The sequence below is a fragment of the Acyrthosiphon pisum genome, chromosome X, assembly GCF_005508785.2.
Source record: "Acyrthosiphon pisum isolate AL4f chromosome X, pea_aphid_22Mar2018_4r6ur, whole genome shotgun sequence".
Lineage (NCBI taxonomy): Eukaryota > Metazoa > Arthropoda > Insecta > Hemiptera > Aphididae > Acyrthosiphon > Acyrthosiphon pisum.
The window spans coordinates 42,538,087-42,559,537 of NC_042493.1; the positions used below are offsets into that span (position 1 = coordinate 42,538,087).

Sequence of the window (21,451 nt, forward strand, 5' to 3'; positions counted from 1 at the left end):
TTTATAATTTTGCAGAGGCGCTATAATATTTATCTAGAGAAGGCCATTTTTTATCTAAGATAAACATTAGATAAATCGTAACATAATTATCTAGACACCTACTTTAAAAGATAACTTATTTCAAAAAATCTTATCTAGATAATTCCCAACACTGCTCGTAAAATTATGCAACTGCTAGACAGGAGAGGACAGGTTGGATAGAGAGGTTGTATTTTTGTGACAGGGAAATATTTTTAAAGGCCCGTCAAACTAAAAAAAATTGTTTTAGTACTTTAGCATAAATATACTATAATATATAATAATAATATACTATAATATTATACGGAAAAACAATAGGTAGGTACCAGAGGTACCTATTAAAATATAATATAATACCTATTTAATTAATAATAATACAATTTTTTTCCCTAAAATACATCATATTTATTGAAACAAATATATTTACTTAAATTTTTAAATAAATAACTATAAGTTGATACAATTTTAATTTCGATTAATATGTACTTTAGTATTTTTATTGGGGTATATTATTATTTAATTATTAGGTAGTCTAAAAATAATAAAGTAAAAAATTATTAAGAAATAGGAAGAAAATCAACTACACGTAAATCAAATCGCAGTGAATATAATATTATTATTATACACTTCGTACGACCTGTGTTTAGTATTCATATAAATGATATATAATATTTATTAATATATAATAGTACGTATATTTTAATAAATCTATAATATTATTGTATAGGTATGTTAAAATTATTACGTACGATTGTAAGCCTAATATAACGGAACGTGATTGCAGTTAATAACTAATATTGGTTGTTAACGTTCGGAGGATAATCGCCTGCAGCGTTCCAACATTGACCATACTGTGGTGGCTGGTAACCGTAGTACGTCGGTGGAGGTAGGTATTGGGTACACGACGGCACAGTGTAGAGTTTTGTCTCGTACTCTGGTCCATACTCCAAGATCGCTTGTAAATGCCTTATGTACCGTATGGCCATCCTGCAGTGCACAAATTATTAAATCGTAATGCGGTGTTTACACATTTTTTTTACTATATTATATTATTAGGTAACTATACCGGATGATACATCTAACGTAAGACACTAATAAATTATAAAAAAAAAACTATTGACGTTTTTAAAAATGTTTCTTACATAATTCATTTGACTTTAATAAGTCATTAAAAAACAATTTTTTTCTAAAAAAATTACTATTTTTTTATCGTTATATATTTTTAAGTTAACTCTTTTTTAAGGACAACGCATGCATTTTAATTAATTATTCCAAAGAATTAAACACGTAAAAATCGAATTTTGGAAGAGAGTTTAATGAGTTATACCTTAGGAATAATATAAGTATTAAGTATAGTATATAAGTATATAAACTTAAGGAGAACAGAACAATTTTATATTATATAATAGATTATATTATATATTGTGTTTTATTGTAATATGGTAGTTATTTCAAGGTGATATCAAATTTCAATTGAGTTTGAGATATCAACGTTTATCATAATAAGAATCTACTAGATTTAAAATTATATATAACTTGAAATACCTAAGCACGCCCCTCTAATCTAGGTATTTTGCAATTACCTATTTTTATTGAGGATCTTAGCTAATATTGTATGTAAAAATATACAATTTAAAGTCTCTATTATAATAGTCATTCATATTATTATAATTATTTATCAAGTGTATACTGTATAAGTTCTATTCTGAATTTATAAAATATAGGTAAACTTACCTCTCATACTCTTAATTTGCTTTGCGTAGGTACAGAGTCAGTGGCCCTAATGTCGAGAGGGTAATTTTGTCGGTTTAAAGCATTAAAAATAAGGGCCCTTTCAGAATATATATATTTTTTTTATATTGGAATCACATCACTGTACAAGGTTATTGATTCTTATTATTTTTTTTGCGGCAACTAGGTACTACGAGTATTTAAGTCTATAAAATATGAACAAATTATATTAATATATTAATTTACACTAACCTCAACGACTCGATTTTAGAGAGTTTCTTCCCAGGTGGTTTACTTTTAGGCAAACGGTTTCTTAGCAGGTCGAAAGCCTTGTTCATGTCTCGCATTCTGGTCCGTTCTCTGTCACAAGCGGATTTTTTATAGTCTGTGGACAATATTATTAAATGGATTGTGTTTATATTAAATGTGTGTTATAAATATCCTGCTATTATTTCAATGAGTCATAATTTGTATTAGAGTCTGAGCGGAGCAACGAATTTAGTGGTTATTATTTACATTGACGACTGACGAGACGTGTGTTTGTTATGTACCTAGCTACTATTTTCAATGATAAAAATGATTAAATTAATTAATGATATTTTAGATTGTGAGCGGAGTGAACGGAACTTCGGTATCTTTTTCGGTGGGAAAATGAATCTAGTGTTGGTGCATTGGGGAGGTCAAAATTTGTAGTTCTTAAAAGTGCCTGAAAAAACAAAAAAAGTTAAGGAAAAATGGGATTTTTTACGCAAAATCTGTTTTCAATAAAATCGATTTTGGTTTTTGGTGTTACTCGATGAAACGTAGATATCATGCAATTTTCAAGCAATGTTTGTATCAGAAATTTTTATGCACCATCAAATTTAGCGAGACATTGCAATTTTTTGAGCATTTGTAATCATAAGAAAATTTTGAGTTATATTAGTTTTTACTTTTTAATAATTATCGATAAAATATTTTATGCACGGTCAAAAAACTTGAAAATGTAATATAACGCGTTCCTCACAAGTTGTTGTTAGTGAAAATTAAAAATAAAGTCGAGTGTAAGTTCACAATAGCTTTTTATGAGTGTTTGAAGCATTAAAATCACGAAAATCGGAAAATTATTTCGAGTTATAAATTTATAAAAATTTTTTTTATACTATATCTAAACTTTGAAAATATAATACAGGATTCCCCTTATGATTTCCTACATTTAACATTCAAAGAAAAACTTCACCGGAAAGTTAAAATATATTTTTACGAGCGTTTGAAATTAGACATTACTACATTAGATATTAAATTAACAAATTCTCATAAAACGATTTCTTTATTTTGTTGTTATTCAAAAGTTAAAATTATGAATAGCTCAAAATGAGTCAAAATATTTTGAAAATGTTCGATATTCATGTAAAAAAAAAATGATAAAATTACAACATTTGATTGAAAATTTCAAGTTTCTACTGTTATTAGTTTTGAATTATTTTGATATAATTACAACAAAATAAGAAAATTTTTATGACATTTTAGTTAATTTATGGGGAATATCCAATGTTTAAATTCAGACGCTCATAAAAAATAATTGTTGAATAATGCTCAACTTTTTTTTAATTTCTACCAACAAAAACTTATGAGAAATCTTGTAAAAGATTTTTAGGTTTTTTGATCAAGCTATAAAATTTTTATAGGCTTAAAAAATAAAAATTTTCTTGTGCTTATAAATAACTTAAAAAGATTCAAAATATTTTGAAAATTGTATCATGTATAGACAATGGTAATATAAACATTCGATGAAAATTCAACCAAGTAACAATCAAATAACAAAGTCAATATTTTAGAAAACTTGTTTTGTGTAAAAATCTCCGTTTTTTCTTATTTTTATTTTGTTTTTCCTTCAAAACTACTAAGAATTTTTAGCTTTTGCCAAACATTTTTTACATTTGGTCAACTTTTCCCCATAATACAAACTAGATTCACTTTCCTATATCAGAAAATATGGCGAAGTCGATTTTCAAAGCATTTTTACTATCCCATAAGGTGATGATGGACACTAAAAAACACTGACATCATTGTAAAATCAATACAATTTTCGTAGAGAAGAATCTAACAAAAAATTAATGTAATGGATGTGTTATAACTTAATATATTTGAATCCAATGATAAATAATTGTACCTTTACGAGAAATAATTCTGAAGGAGACGTTGTGTCAGCCTAGCATACTAAATAGGTACATGTGTATTAATAATCAAATTTAGTTGTTAAAAAAAAATTTAATAAAAATTGAAAATATCTCATGGCTATAAGTAGTGTAACTTTCCGATGAACTTATTCTTTTTTATAGAGGTACTAAAACTTGTTGAAATTTTTCCAATTTTCTAAATTTTTTTAAAAATTTTCTCGATGAAAATATGTTTACAATTTAATGTTAGGTTCTTTATAAGTTTTATTAATGGAACTTCATAAATGTAATTTTTATTTTCACTTAAATTTCAAATTTTTTCAAAATTCATCAAAGCATTTTACATACATAGTAAAATTTTCAAACTATTTTGACTCCGAGACATTTATAGCCATGATAATTTTAATAAATTATTTTTTAGTTAGAAATTCATAAAAGTTTTTTTTTTCATAGATAACATAAGACATTTTAATAGGAGGTACCCAAAAAGTTCACCGGAAAGTCACGCTATTTATAACCATGAGATATTTTTGAATTTTATAATTTTTTTTTAAACTATTAATTTTGATTATTTATACAAGTATGCTAGGTTGACACAAATGTCCCTGCTTAGAATTGTTTTTCGTATAAAATGATTTATCATTGAATTAAAATATAACACATCCATTACAACGACATGCTCGACAACTAATGTACAGCAGAATGGTACCCAATTGTCCACCTTTTTTTAAAAATATTTTAACTAAATTAGAAGACTTTATAACAAATTCAAATATGCTTTTTAATTCAATTATATCAATATCGGAGTAAAACTCAAGTAAGTACGTTCTTGCGCATTTGCTTCAAAAAACAGTGGTGTGGAATGACCATTATTATTATTCATTATAGTTTTATTAGCACCTATACCTCTTTCGGATTCGTACGAGCGCACTCTCGAGCTGGACTTGACCTCGGTCTGCATGTAACAGCTGGAGCCAATGCCCGCCACTGAAGGCGAGTACTGATGTTCGTCGCGGGACATGCCATATACCGATGGCTGTGGTACCCCGGGGCCGCCGATCTGGATACTGGTCAAGGGCGGATGGTGTTGGTAGTCGTATCCCATTGGCGGCAACACGTTGTTGAGCGTGCAAATGGTGGTCGAGTCCGACGAACTTTGGTCGTAGTGCACAGAGGACGTGTTTATCGTCGAGACCACCGTGTCGACGTGCGGTTTGTTCACGTACACGGTCCGAGTGACGTTTTCCTAAATTGAAATAACAATAATATCACACCAGACTCAGTGTTTGGATTAGATAAATACTTTTTTAACTAGATAAAAGAAAGATATTTTTTTTTTTAATATATAAAATCTAACTTTATAAGAGAACACCTTGCTACAACTTGAATACAGACAATAAGTTTAAATGAAAGTTCGTAATTGACCCATAATTATTAGTAAAAAATATAAATTGATTGTACATTTTTTTAAATAAATGATAGGTACTTTTGATATAAATATATAATATTAAATAAAAGAACACTTAGTTTGCAGTTAAATATTATTACTATAATGTATGTATAATATGAATTATTTATCTAGACAAGTCTCAATACTGCAACAGTGGCGTATTCAGGATTTTTCCTAGAGCTCACTATTTATCCAGCACTCACCCGTCTGCAGCGATATGACTCCACCAGTACAAATGCAGTTTTAAAATTACTTATATCGATTCGGTCAACTACCAGTATTTTGGTAGCGCGTGTTACACACCTAAACTTTATTGATTAATTAAAAAATATATTTTTTACATTCGACTTATAAGTTATTATAATAACACTAAATATAGGTACGTTATACATATAATATCTAATCGTGTACACAATAATACAATATTACACAATTACTCCAAAATCGTATTATACAATTATATAATAATTCGATTTATAAATATTTAGGTAGTTTCTGAAAGCACTCACTTTTCTATTTGAGTTGATTTGAAAAAAAATGTTAAATATATAAATAATATAAAATTCGTTTCATCAATAATAAATATGTACGTCATTTTAAAAATTATTGTTGATATTACGATTTATAATTTTTGTTCGGTAATTTTATGCACTTTTTTATAATTGTTTAATAAACAATGTTTATCCTAGATTCCTAGACCTTTATAGTTGGAATTTTTTCGTTATCAAAAATAATTGCTCAATCTTGAGAAATCTATTGGTACTTAGATACAATTACAAATTGTTGGAATCGAAGGGTTTTAACCTACTGCAATCTGTCTTGGTGGAATCGATGATTTCCCAGATAATTTACTCGAATAAGTGGTTGTGGTTTGGCGAGTGGGGGGGGAGGGGGGTGGGGTTCCACCTACTGACAACCACAAGTTACCTTAAAACTGTGATATCTACCTAACTTTATAACATTATAAATACAAAATACTTTGCTTATATTCTATATTAAATAGGTAATATATAATATATAATATTGTAAGTGAAACCAGTGGCCCAATTTGGGCACTTATTAGATTCTAAGTGGAACGATGAATGTATTGATTTTACAATAATGTGTGTGTTTTTTTTAAATTTTTTTTTATTTATTTTTTTTTTGTGTCTGTCATCATGGTTTGGGGTAGTAAAACTGCTTCGATTTTCTTCATAGTATCTTGTTCAATGGAAAAGTGAATCTAGTTGGTGCATTGGGAAGGTCAAAATTTGAAATTCCCAATAGTTTTCAAAAGCCCCGGGAAAAACAATATAAAAATTAAGGAAAAACGGGAATTTTTACGCAAAAACGGTTTGCGATAAAATCGATATTGGTCTTTGGTGCAACTTTAAAAAGTAAACGTATATATAAGAAATTTTCACTGGTTGTTTATATTCGCATTTTCTAAACACGATAAAATTTTCAAAATATTTTGATTTGTTTTGATCTGTTTAGGGACATTTTCATTTTCCAATTTTTTTAGTTTTTATTTCTATGAATGTCAATAAAACTTTATTTATTGAGTAAAAATGTTTAAAAATTTAATACAACGCTCCTACTATAATGTTACAATGAGATTTGAAAAATATTAAAAATCCTTAGTAACAGTTTTTTTTATAAGCATTTAAAGTTCAAATCTTGACAAAATACGGAAAAATCACGAACATTTGCAAATTATTTTGAGTTGACCATTAAAAATTTTTAAATCTAACATTTGAAAATGTAATACAACTTTATTCATAATTTTGTCTACCTTTATCAAAAAAAAAAAAAAAAATGTCTACAAGCAAATCAAATTAAATTTTTATGAGCGTTTGAAGTTCATATTTTTACAAGATTGGATTTTCACTCGATTTCTTATGTAGCGGTTTTGTTATTTTATTGTTATTTAAAAACGAATAACTCTAGATATATGAACATTTTACTGAATGTTTATATTTTCATTTTCTATACACCATAAAATTTTGAAAATATTTTGACTCTTTTTGAGCTGTTTACGGACATCGTCGTTTTTGATTTTTCAAATTTTTTAGTTTTTTTCTCTATAAATATCAATAAAATTGTATTTGTTGGGTAAAAAAGCATGAAAATTTAATGCAAGACTCCTGATATATTGCTACAACAGCAGTTGAAATATATTAAAAATACATACGCACAATTTTTTTTATAAACATTTAAAGTTCAAATTTTGAAAAAATTTATCAAATTTAAAATTGTATAATTATTTTGTAGTTAAAAATTTATAAAATGTTCAACTTTTATAGCTAAGGATTGAAAATTTAAAAACAGGTTCCACGTAAATAGTTTATATATAAATTACTTTATTCACCTTAATATCATCAAATATATTTAGTAATATCATAGGCTGTTTGACCGTTTTCGCTCAGAATCGTTTTTCTTATACAATGATATTATATTATTGCATTTAAATTTAACACCATCCATTACAGTGACCCACTTGTAACCTACTGTACAGCAGAGCGACATCCACTTCCCACCTTTTTTTTTGTTGACGGTAGCAAAACTTACGGGGAATCCTTTTTTGAATCAAATTTTCAAATCTTAGTTATATATAGGTACATAGGTCATAGATACATTTTTATGAATTTATAAATTAAAAATTAAAAATTAAAAATGTTCGTGATTTTAACGAAATTTGTGAAAATTCTAACTTAGGAAGCTCATAACTACCTGATTACCTAACTACCTATATATATCAGAAAGTATTGTAAAGTATTTGAGTATTAGTATTCAAATACTTTTTTATGTATTGAATGCATATTTTAAATACCGTCCATCGACAAGTACCTATACCTATTCGAGCACATTTTAATTTATTGAATAGGTACCTACTCTCCAATAAATACTTTTTTCTGATAGTCAATTATAAATATTTGGAACTATATAATATATATAATACTAATTTTATACTACTAAAAACGATTTCCACGAAAACCAAATATCACATTTTTTAAATAATAAATAGTATAATATAGGTAGATTATATTATTATACAGTCGATTAGTCTAATCAGTCCGAATCAATTGTGCCAGAATGGCATTTCTGGAATTTCAATTGATACATTATAAATTAATAAAACTTTCACCAATAAAATGTGAATTATGATCTTATTAATCAGTATTTTTTATTTTAATATAGTTTTTAATATGATGGGTACAGCCTATAACCTGTAAAATCTATAGGTAAGTTATTAGTTAGCAAGCAATAAATAAAGTGTAAAATTTAACAAGTTTTAAGGTTCTACAAGCTACAGCCTATGTGCCATGTTTATAGAATTATAATTATTTGTAGCTACTACCTAGTGCCTATTTATTGAATAATTTAAATTTAACTATTGGAAATACCTCAGACAATTTGATTTAAATATAAGGAAACGTATAATAAATAAGTAGGCAAGTGGGTAACACTATTTTTACTAAAACTCGTCTGAGTGAAGACAGTCTGTCAACCTGTAATATTACAACGTAGATTTTATGATATAATTGTGATTAAAGTAATTATTTTTAATTAAGTGTTGTCGAAAAAAATCCATTTAAAAATAACATTGTGTGTATACAATTGTATTACATTTTCAAGTATTTCATCCCTGAAAAAAAATGTATTGACATTTGTGGAAAAAAAATTGAAAAAAATTTAAAATGTCTATAAATAGCTCAAAACGAGATAGCATTTTTTATAAATTTTATGGTGTATAAAAAATGTTAATATAAAGATTCAATGAAAATGTCATGGTTATATTTTCTAGAGATATATCCTATAGGTATAATACAAAAATTTTTTTGAAAACTGTTATGCGTAAGAAATTTCGTTTTTTCTAAATTTGTTTTTATTTTACTCCCCAAAGTACTAACTAGACTCCCTTTCTTACTAGAAAACATGTTGTTGAAGAAAATAGCATTTTTACTGCCAAAAAGTGATGACAAACACGAAAAAATAAAATAAAAAAAAGATCACACATCATTGTAAGATCAATACATTCATCGTTCCACTCAGGCTCTATCATCAATTTTCAATTTTGACCTATCGAACATACCAACTAAATTCATTTTATCACCAAAAAAGTTATTGCAGATGTTGAAAATTGAACCATTATTTAGACTATTTATCGTGTAATACAGATGATAAAAAAATAAAATATAAAAAACACACTTCATTATATAATATCAAAATATTCATAACTCTACTCAGAATCTAAAAATATGTATATTTAATTTACTAGCTTATAAGTTATATAATAAATTGTATTTCAAATTTGGCTCCAATACTTTTTAAAACTATGCTATAATTATGGTCGATCTTGGACCTTGTAAAGTCGATCACCCTTTTTAAAGTGTTGGGTTATACATATTTAGTAGACACATATTTCGGAATAATCAGCTGTTCGTATAAAATGGCAATTTCTCAAAGCTGAACATCAGGCTACCTACACTTTCTGATGATCATTTCAGCAGCATCTTCGTTTAGCAGTTAGTTTAGCGACTATTGTCCAAATCATAATTAACTAGCCAACGATATGCAATGACACACTGTTATGCCAACAGTATTTTGTTGATTTATTTTGAGCTTATTTAGAAATTGAATGTGTAACTCTAATTTTTAGATAACTTACGACTTAATTAATCATATAGGTAAGTATGTTTATTACTAGGTATCTTATTAGCGATATATAAGAAATATATAGATATAGACCTAAGAATAAAATAATTATTTTTCATGTTAGTCGACCCGCAAAGGAAAAATATATTCTAAGTAGATTTTAATAAAAAAAAATTTAGCCACTCCAGCTATATAATATATACCTAATATATATTATACATTTATACCATTTATACCTATAGGTACCTACAGTGGACCTCAAACATTTCGATTTCCGCAGAGCCCTAAACAAAAGTTTATAAAATAATGATAATGTTATTTGTATAGAAACCTTTACATACTATTGGCATTTATTAGGTACTACTATTAGGTAGTGCATTAGTTTTAAGACTAAAATGTACAGTAAGTACCCAATTTTCTTTTGAGCGATGTATAACTATTGATTAATGAATAAGTCACGCGTTTTATGCCTGCTTCAACTATTATATGTTTATATTATCACGTCTAACCTACCTTCTACCTATTTGCTGCTAACCAGCTTAATAAAAACACTCGATTAATAACAATATAATATTATTAGTTATGTAGTTTTCGTCCGACGTATTAATAATATTAAGAGAGCTACGGACCACAACATCGACCGGCTATACGTGCTATACCGACGCAGGTTATCTTTAGATAATTTTAGATCAATCTTTAGTAAAAAATATAAAAAACCATGAAACATTATTATTTAACATACGACGACTGTATCGTTCTTTTGAAAGTATATATAAACACTAAAACACACGTACAAATGTGCAATAACAATAAATGATTGAAAAAACTGACGTTATATCGTATTCCTATATTCAATACGAATTAATAATAATTAGAGGGTTGTGAATTAAATGTAGTAAAAATATTAAAAATGTATTTAAGACCTCATCTATAATCTTATTTATATTATATATCTATAATGCATTAGAATCTCAAAAACTGCAGTATAGAATACATTTTAAACCTCGAAAAATGTATTAAAAATCAAAATATAAAACGTATAATATATTAATTATAATTATTTTTATTCATATAAGACGAAAATCAAAAAAGTAATTCATACAATGCGTGTAAAAAGTTTTAATTTACCGGGATTGTTGAAATATATCGAAAAAAAATTACATGGGTAAAGGAAAAAAAATAAAAAAAATTCAAAATTTAATTCGTAAACATAATTCAAAGTCTGTGTGAAGAAAGCTATGTTTTATAATAAGCTAAATGAATGCATTTTTCTACAAATTGACAGTCATATATATATAGACATAATAAATCACTCACCTGTATAACGGATCTCGTGTCCACTTCGTTTCCTCTGGGCGATGGTTCACTCATGTTTGTCGTTTGGTTTTTTTAATCGGGATGCAGAAAGACAATTTTTCGCCCAAGTGAGGCCACTCGACGTCTACACCTATACTACAATGTTGGTATAGTTACCTATTATAATATAGCTATTACGGGTCGAGCGAAAAACGGTTGATGGATTTTTAATGGCAGCATTCGAATCGTCCGGGAACCAAAACCGTACTAATATTATAATATAGATACCTACATACCGCGTACACCAACGGCGGTGGCGATATCCGTCAGAAGCGACTGTATAATATGTATAGACGCAAATATGTAGAGTGGCGCATTGGAAAAAACTAAAAAACGTTTTAATTACACGGATCTACACTTGTTTAAATAATTGAAAGAAAAAACCAACAAAAAAAACCACGTATTACCTATTATTATTATTATTATTATTATAATTATTATTATTATATTAAACGTATACGGCACACGCTTCCCCACCCACCCCCCAATGACACACCCCCTCGCTACGTAGGCACGGCACGAGCGAGGAGAACGGGACAGACGACAACAACTGTGCCAACACGTGTCGCCTTATTGTCACCCAACACCCGAGTACGATATTCGTTATTGTCTCGTTATTAGTATATTATACTAAAATATATTATTGTAAGTCTATTTCGTGGTGCCGTGGAAGTGAATAATGGAATTAAACGGCCATAGTGTATATCCAACAGTGGAACGCGTTGTTTACCGGTTTTTACGCGATTATCGTTGCGTATCGTCCACAAGCACGCAAATACACGACCCCACGCACACTTTTAATAATATTATGTAGATAGGTATGTATATTTTATAGTAATGGTCAATGGACTTAAGGGCTCAGTGGCTGAAAAACTGTTTAAAAATGCTCTAAAAAATTGACCGAAGAACCTCTAAAAAAAAAAATGCCACAATAATGCCCAAATTATTTTGATAGAACCGCAAACGCCAGGAAAACAAAGGTTTAACTTTCGGAATTTTTTATGTCACTTGTATATCTTGGCTAAACTAACAATATAAAAAACACAAAATAGGCACACTCTATAATAAATAAACAGTACCTACCTATACAGTATGCGGGCATAACCTTCGACTGGAATAACAGCGATTTAACTTCAACTGACCTATCTGACTAAACCTAATTTAACTGACCTAACCGACGTCAACTGATAAGTGTGTTGTAGAGATATTATTCAAAAATTAACTGGATAAGATAACAGATAATTACTTGACATTTTATCTGAATAAGATAATAGATAATATATCTCATAATATTTATCTAGATAATAGCTAACAAAAGATAACCACATATATTTAGATAAAAAACAAATATATTATGAAAATCGCATTTGTAAAAAGTATTTTAGCTATAAATATAATAATAATATACATACAAGCAAGGATGGCAAGTTAACGATTTTTTTAACTTGTTAAGTTAAGTTATTTTAAAATAATTAAGTTAAGTTAAAAGTTAACTTTGTAAAAAAAGTAATTTAACTTAGCATAAAGTTAAAATTTGCTAATTTGCAAAAAGAAAAAAATTCCAGTCATATTATATGGTTTATTAGATAGTTTTTCTTTACGTCCAAGAAAATTACTGGGTAAATTTTAAATGATACATCAAAGTAAAATTATATTCAAAAAAAGGTGGGTAAGTGTATGTCGCTCTGCTGTACAGTAGGTTACAAGTGGGTCACTGTATAATGGATAGTATTAAATTTGAATTCAATGATATAATATCACTGGATAAGAAAACGTATTAAAAAAAAATTGACCTATAATAGGTATTAATAATAAATTCCAAATTAATCATATCACAATATCAATCAGGTAACGCGTTATACATCAACAACAAACCGTGGTACTATCATAGATATATAATAGTATACTTTAGAAGTTTCAAGTACCCACAAATAATATTATACAATCATTACAATCACAACAAAATAACTAAAATAGTTATTCCAGGTTTTTTAATATGTAATTTCGTCCAAATTTGAAATTAAAATTACTATAAAAATAAACTGTGCTTATGTATTTCTTAGAATTTTTGGCAACAGAATTAAAAATTTACGTGGAATCTTGTTTTAAATTTTCAATCCTTAGGTATAAAAGTTGAACATTTTATACATTTTTAACTACAAAATAATTATTCAATTTTAAATTTGATAAATTGTGTCAACATTTTAACTTCAAATGCTTATAAAAAAAAATTGTGTCTATGTATTTTTAATATTTTTCAACTGCTATTGTAACAATGTATCAGGAGCTTTGTCTTAATTTTTTACAATTTTTAGCCCAATAGATAAAACTTTATTGATATTTATAGAAAAAAAAACTAAAAAAATTGAAAATTTACAATGTCCGTAAACAGCTCAAAAAGAGTCAAATTATTTTCAAAATTTTATCGTATATATAAAATGCTAATATAAACATTCAGTGAAATTTTCAAGTTTCTACAGTCGTTTTTTAATTACAACAAAATAAGAAAATCGTCTCATGAGAAATCGAGTGAATATCAAATGTTGTAAAAATATGAATTTCAAACGCTCATAAAAATTTAATTTTACTTTCTTATAGACATTTTTTTTTTTTGATAAAGGTAGATTATCCTATAAGGAATCTTGTATCACATTTTAAAATCTTAGTTCTAAAAAGAAAAATTTTTACGAACTATAAACTCAACATAATTAGGTAATTTTCGTGATTTTTCCATATTTTGTCAATTTTTGAACTTTAAATGCTAATAAAAAAAAACTGTGACTAAGGATTTTTAATATTTTTCAAATGTCATTGTAACAATATAGTAGGAGCCTTGTATTAAATTTTCAGGTATTTTTACTCAACAAATAAAGTGACATTCATACAAAAAAAAACTAATTAAATTGGCAACTGGAATTGTCCGTAAACAGCTCAAAACAAATCAAAATATTTTGAAAAATTTATCATGTATAGAAAATGGAAATATAAACAACCAGTGAAAATGTCATGTATCTACAGTCATTCGTTTTAAAGTTACACCAAAAACCAAAATCAATTTTCTCGAAAACAGGTTTTGCGTAAAAATTCCCGTTTTTCCTTAATTTCTCTTTTGTTTTTCACGGCGCTTTTGAAAACTATTGGAAAAATTTTACTTTTGACCCCCCAAAGTACCAACTAGATTCACTTTCCTATCAGAAAAGGTACTGTTGAAGAAAATCCAAGCACTTTTACTGTCCTAAAAGGTGATGACAGACAAAAAAAAAAAATAAAAAAAAAAAACATCATTGTAAAATCAATACATTCATCGTTCCACTCAGAATCTAAAATTTGCGTTATTCTTCAGACGAAAATAAACTCAATTTAGATATTTTTTGAAATATAATTAACTTGAAGTTAACACGTTAATCTTGAAAAAAATGTAACTTATTAAGTTAAAAGTTAATTTGAAATAAAAGTAACGAGTTGATCAACTTAATTAAAATTAACTTAACGTTTTAACTTAATTTTAATTTTTAACTCGTTAATGCCCAGCCTTGCATACAAGATTCCAATTTTAAACCCGTAAATACATGTGTATTAAATACAATTAATAGATTAAGATTTGGAAACACCAGAACAACACACGGTTTTCTGATTCTAATGTCAAAGGTAAATCCATGGATCTTGCACCTGTATCCGAAACCTGTGGAGCAGTGGCGTTCTCAGGAATTTTCAATTGGGGGGTGAAGGGGATTTGTGTATAATTTCTAGGAACAAATATGTGGGGGTATGAGGACTCCCCCACTCATGACGAGTACGCCATACTGCAGAGTAACACTAACGGTCAAACACCTTTAGGTACTGACAGAATGTCGTAAGTACAAGAAAGAGCTCGAAGAATACAAAATACTCAACACTTATTAGATGAAACATTAGGACCCAACTACCCAAGCATGAAAACGATTTACTATTATACTAAAAAAAAAACTAAGCTATATCATATAATAAAAAACTAGCTTAAGTTGAGTGTGTGCATAATAATGGCCCATGCAGTCAAAGTTTGTTTTAGATCCATAAAAAAAGCAAATAAATACGATTATCAAGATAGTGAACTATAAAATTAGTACAGTAAGACGCATCTAATAAATGTACACACAATAACTAAAAGAACTTAAAATCGAATAAATAGGCTATAGACAAAATAGCTTGGACAAAATAATACCACCTCACAAAAAAAAAATAAATATTTTTATTATAATATAAAAAAATAAAATTGAAAACCGTGCCACAAAAAAAAATAATTAGATAATAAATGGATGAAAAGATAGTTTAAATTAATTTTGTTAGATAGATGTTAGAATAATTGAAATTTTGAACGGATGAAAAATACCTAAAAATTACTAATGCAAATAATATTATGAAAACCATATTTCCTGATGTAATATTATTAATTTCTTAAATTACATTAAAAGCTCATACAATATATTAATATAAATACAATATATACATAAATTTAAATATTTAAAAAGTGGAAAAAACGGCAAAAAATATGCAAAACAGTAAAATATAAAAGTTTCACCTTTGAAGTAGGTACCTATCTTATATATATATAACCTACAAGAATATTATGAACTTGAAATGCATTGTCCTACCGCACAGAAAATATAATGCAATTTGCACTGAATTCTTTGGTTCAGATGTTAGAGGTTTTAGATTTTTAACCGAGTGATATAACCAAAAAGTATTGGTTTTAGAATGATTTTTTTTTCAGTCCATCATTACGAGGATTGATGCAATATATACAATACAAGAGTTTGATGCAATATCATTGTTTTTTTCTGTGTTTAAAAACGTATGTTCGTAATAGGGAAATCTGTTTAAGGTGATCCGGTATTTATTAATGATATTTTTTTTACATTTTTTTTTTCACAATTTCCACTTTTTATAGATTTTTTTGGGTTTATAGAATATTTTCCACAGTTTATTTTTGTAACAAACGTAAGTTGTTGTACATGATATTAAATTCTTTCATCTGTATAAAAAAAACTTACGAGAAGCCATTTATTAAACATTGAATATTCTATATTATATAACTTAAAAGATCAGTTAAAAATTTTCAACATTTAATTAAATTAAAATCACTTATTTTTGACAATATTATAAGTTTAAATATATCGTATATAAATTATTCCGGTTTGTTTCAAAATTGTTAAATTCAATATAACTAATGCAAATATATCTATGTCGATATTAAAGATGATTAAAATACAATCTGTAATGTGGTCTAATCCAAGATAATTAAGATTTACATTAGTATCCATACAATTAGTATACAGCTATTACCATTTTAAGCATTAAAAAATACATTCATGGTAAGTGGTTTATAATAATTTATTCTTATACCGTAAAAAAGTCATAAGGCACTATTATAAAAATATAAGTAAACAAGAGTACAAGATATAGTTTTCAGTCATTGACAGTAGATACCTATATGGTTTAAAAGTGTTTAACACAATAACATTTATCCTGAAAGAGAGAAAAATAATTGTTAAGTAGGTACTGACTTGCATCGTAAAGCTTGTCCACGTATTATAAAATGTCCATAATCCATATTATTATCCAGTCCGAAATTTACTTTTGTTATAAAATCAGAGTACTTTAACTATTGAAGTGCCTATTATACGAAATTTCAGTTTTTTCGCGTATCTTCGAGGTCAAATCACACGTAAATGTGTTTTTATTTGATCTGTGCAGAAAACACTTGCACTATTGTAAAGGTTTCATCTGTCATCACAATATTAAATCTACAATTGGGTTCCATTAAGAACTTCTAATTCTCGTGTTGTCTTATTTTATAATATATGTTTTGTACTTTGGTATATCTAGATCTTACCAAATTTAAAAGGGTTCGATACCGACCGTTTTTTTGGAGTTCAATAATGGCTAATTTTCATGTTTTTATATTTCCCATAATATGCAGGTCGTCGTATAAATGTTTGAATAGTAAGTGATCATTCGAGTGTGAGGCTGTGTCTTAAATAAATATCAGAGCACTTCCGCACGTGCACGCATATGATTGTACTACACAAATATGAATTATTTTATTTTTTATTTGTCAAAAGTATAAGACTCTTGCCAATCGAATTAACAAACCTATATATCCCATACAATTTCTGAAAACATTTTTTAACATAGTTACATTTTTAAATTCATTTTTTCACTTCAATATTATTAGGTAACATTTTAAAATTATTAACATTCGAAATTAAAAACATAATAATATTCAGGTAAAATTTATGACGAATTCAAATATGATTTCAAAAGTTTTATCCTTTGACTAGGACAGTCAGTATTGTTGAAATAAGAATATAAGATAGGTCCATTTTAATAGAAAACACAAACAGTAGTATCAACTATCAAATCCCCTTGGACGTCTTACTGACATTTTTTTATAGGGCGTTAGTATAGGCAATTTTAACGACTTTTATGATAAAATAAAAATATATTATATTTAAATCAGGGCTTGCATTTGAAAAAAATTCCGTTTATGTTATTTACAATTAAAACGTTACACATTTTTGCGTTTATCGTTATACAGAATTAAAACGTTATTCAAGTTTTGCGTTTATCGTTATTCGTTATTTAAAACTAAAACGTTATACAAGTTTTGCGTTTATCGTTATTTAAAATAGTGTTAGTACTTATTAAATTTAAAAATAATAACTAATTCGAGTAGAAAATGTCCCGGATACGGAAAATAGTATAATCGATTCTTAGATTGTTTGCATGAAATAAAATATGTTTCTACGAAACCAATAGACCTTTTAAATAAATAGATTTTAAAATAATTCGTTTTGCGTTATTTTTCGTTCAATGATATTCTGTAAATTATGTTTTGCGTTATTTTTCGTTTAATGATATTCTATAAGTTATGTTTTGTTTAATCACATATGTATATAAAATATATTTTGTTAATCATTATGTTTTGTTTTGTAGTATTTAATTATTTTTGATTATTTGTTTCTGTTATAATAACGTTTACAAATTTCAATTTTTTTTGTCAAATATAACGTTATATTTGATAACGTCATTATAACGTTTGCTAGCACTGATTTAAATACTAATGCAAAGTAACTTACATAATACCCCATGTCCCCGTGTCATAATCGTCTGTGGTAGTGGCGTACTCACGAAATTATAAATAGAAAATTCAAATAAGTATAAACGTCATGTTGACGCAAGTCTTCAACCATTGCAACTTTAGAGCAAAAGATCCTTTTAAAAATTGTAATATATTATAATATGTACCTAACACTTTTGGAAAGACTATTAATTTATCTTATTATTAGTTAAAAGTTATAACTTATAAGTTATTATAATTTATATTTTAACTATTTTAAGAGATTCTAATAATAATAATTATTATAATTTTTTTAAGACAAAAATTCCATAACTAGTATTTTGTATTTTTAATATATGAAGTGTTGCATTTTTCCATCCTGCATTTTTAGTTATTTACTATATTATATCATGTCATAATATAATTTTCGGCTATAATTTTCTAACAACGCATAGCTAGTTTCCGTTTGTTATAAAATGTTCTATTTTTATATCTAAGTACTGAAAATTTAAAAGAAGAATCCACGTAAGTAATTAATTCTGTTACCAAAAAATCTAAAAAATACACAAGCATAGTTTATTTTTATACTCATTTTAAGTTAAAATTTGGAAGAAATTACATATTAAAAAACCTAGAATAACCATTTTAGTTATTTTGTTCTGATTGTATAATACTATTCGTGGGTACTTGAAACTTTTAAAGTATACTACCTATTATATATTTATGATAGTATCATGGTTTGTTGTTGATGTTTAACGCGTTTAAAGTACCTAATAGATATTGTGATATGATTAATTTGGAATTGATTATAGGTACCCTCCTATTATAGGTCAATTTTTTTTTAATACCATAGATAAGTATATAATATGTCTTATACCAAGACTGACATACCGTCTCCACTCACAATCGTTTTTCTTATACAATGATATTATATCATTGAATTCAAAATTAATACCATCCATCATACAGTGACACACTTGTAACCTACTGTACAGCAGAGCGACATCCACTTGCCTACCTTTTTACAATAGCAGTTGAAAAATATTAAAAATACATATTCACAAGTTTATTTATAAATATTTAAAGTTTTAATTTCGACAAAATTCATCAAACCTAAAATTTAAAAAGCGGGTAAGTAGATGTCACCCTGCTGTACAGTAGGTTACAGGTGGGTTAATGTAAAGTATAATGGATTGTATTAAGCTGGAATTCAATGATATAATATCATTGTATAAGAAAAATGATTCTGAGCTGAGATGGTTTGTCAGTATGGATATTTTATATCGTTATTATTTATTACGTCCTATAGCCTGTAAGTTGAATCAATATTATAATACTATAATTTTTTATTCGTTTCTATGGTGATATACAAAGCATTAGAAATTAAAATCATGTTTTTAGCGGTTTTTCGTAATTTGTCGATGCTTTTTCCCGTGGCATTAAATAACTATTGAGAAAATCGAAATCTATATTCACCCACTTGCAATAGCCTAAAAATGCTTCTATTTCTCATGCTTGTAGCTGCATTTGTTCTACGACAATAATATTGGAACGCTGGCGTCTTGCTGGCATTTTTAATGACACAAACAAATAGAAAATATTCAAATTGTTTTTTATAATAATAAATAAATAGTAATTATAATAATAAAATAATAATAATAATAATCAAATCCTATAACCCATAGCAACCATTAATAAACAAAAATTTCTATCGTAAATCTAAAAATCCCTGTTTGAGCACATCCCCGGGTTGGGCTTAATGGGTCCAATTGTGAATCTTAACCATTCAAGGACCCACTCAAGCACACACAACAAATTTCATTCAAATCAGTCCAGCCGTTTAGGAGGAGTTCAATGACATACACACGTACAGTAGAATTATATATTTTATAAAGATAGTGTTGTATTACAGTAAATTCAGTGGTGTATTGGTACGGGTACGCGGGTATACGCCGTATACCCATCAGAAGATTTTCGATTTTCGGCGTATACCCAAGGTAAAATCTTATTTTACGGGTATACGCTTCCAAAATAACCAGAAAACCAAATAAGATTTAAAATTTATTTAATAATTCATATAGGAAAAAAACGTTATTCGTTATTATATGTATTAATGAATTACTTATCAATTGAGGTAGGTATTGAATATCAGTTATATAACAATATGCGTCGTGTTTAATGTATTTTAAGACTTTAAGTTCAATTTAGTAAACCCAATATTGAATACAAAAAATCTATGTGGAAAATTCTATAGATTGTACCTATAATAATAATGTTATTATTATTTTAATTTTTTTGATATTCGAGTTGATTTTGTTTTATTTTCTATTGTTACATTATAAAAAAATTAATAAAATAATGTTAAAAACTATGTACTAATTGAACTGCAATAACGATATATAATATATACGATGATATAATTTGATCGTTTAGGTTACGTACATATTTTATTGGTGCGTATACCCATAAATATATTTACCAATACACCACTGAGTAAATTATACAAAAATGCTTATGATTATAAATTTTTTTATTTGTTGTTAATTGATTAATTTTATTATTACCTGTAGATTTGGTACATGCCGAAACTAGTAGTTTTTTGTTTTTATCAGATAAATATTATTACTTTTAGCAATTTAATATGATTTTGTAGAGTTGAGTACAGGTATTTTGAATTTTCCACCAATTTCGGGTAAGATTTTCGTTGTCATGGTTGCTTATTAACAAAAATATATTTATGAATAATAGGTTTTCCTTGTAGATAGAAAATATCAAGTAACGTCCTATGGTTTTAAATTATTTATTCACTTGTTGTTAGTCTAATACATAACAAACATTAATAAATACTCTCTATACATATAAAATAATACCTATTTCAAAAAATGAAATTATAATATAAATTAATATATCTAATTAACTAATTTATATATTAATACTACAGTATTTTCTACAGACTTTAATATATTATTATAGCCATTATAGGAAAGTATTGTGTACGTA

At 26.8% G+C, this 21,451-nt stretch overlaps 1 protein-coding gene across 1 annotated transcript; it reads right to left on the reverse strand.

Moving 5' to 3' along the window:
* Positions 1 to 555: 555 nt before the first annotated feature.
* LOC100159432 (twist-related protein 2) lies at positions 556 to 11,646 on the reverse strand. The gene is made up of 4 exons (XM_001948844.5): positions 11,314 to 11,646; positions 4,815 to 5,154; positions 2,002 to 2,134; positions 556 to 1,005 (listed from the first exon to the last, which is right to left on the reverse strand). The coding sequence occupies exons 1-4, from the start codon at positions 11,365 to 11,367 to the stop codon at positions 810 to 812; spliced, it is 723 nt and encodes a 240-aa protein (XP_001948879.2). The 5' UTR covers positions 11,368 to 11,646; the 3' UTR covers positions 556 to 809.
* Between the last annotated feature and the right edge of the window lie 9,805 nt (positions 11,647 to 21,451).

Coding starts and splice junctions, on each gene's coding strand:
- LOC100159432 (XM_001948844.5), bottom strand. CDS start 11,367: ATGAGTGAACCATCGCCCAGAGGAAACGAAGTGGACACGAGATCCGTT. Junction 5,155..11,313: donor ACACGAGATCCGTTATACAG/GTGAGTGATTTA, acceptor ATTTCAATTTAG/GAAAACGTCACTCGGACCGT. Junction 2,135..4,814: donor CTCGTACGAATCCGAAAGAG/GTATAGGTGCTA, acceptor TATTGTCCACAG/ACTATAAAAAATCCGCTTGT.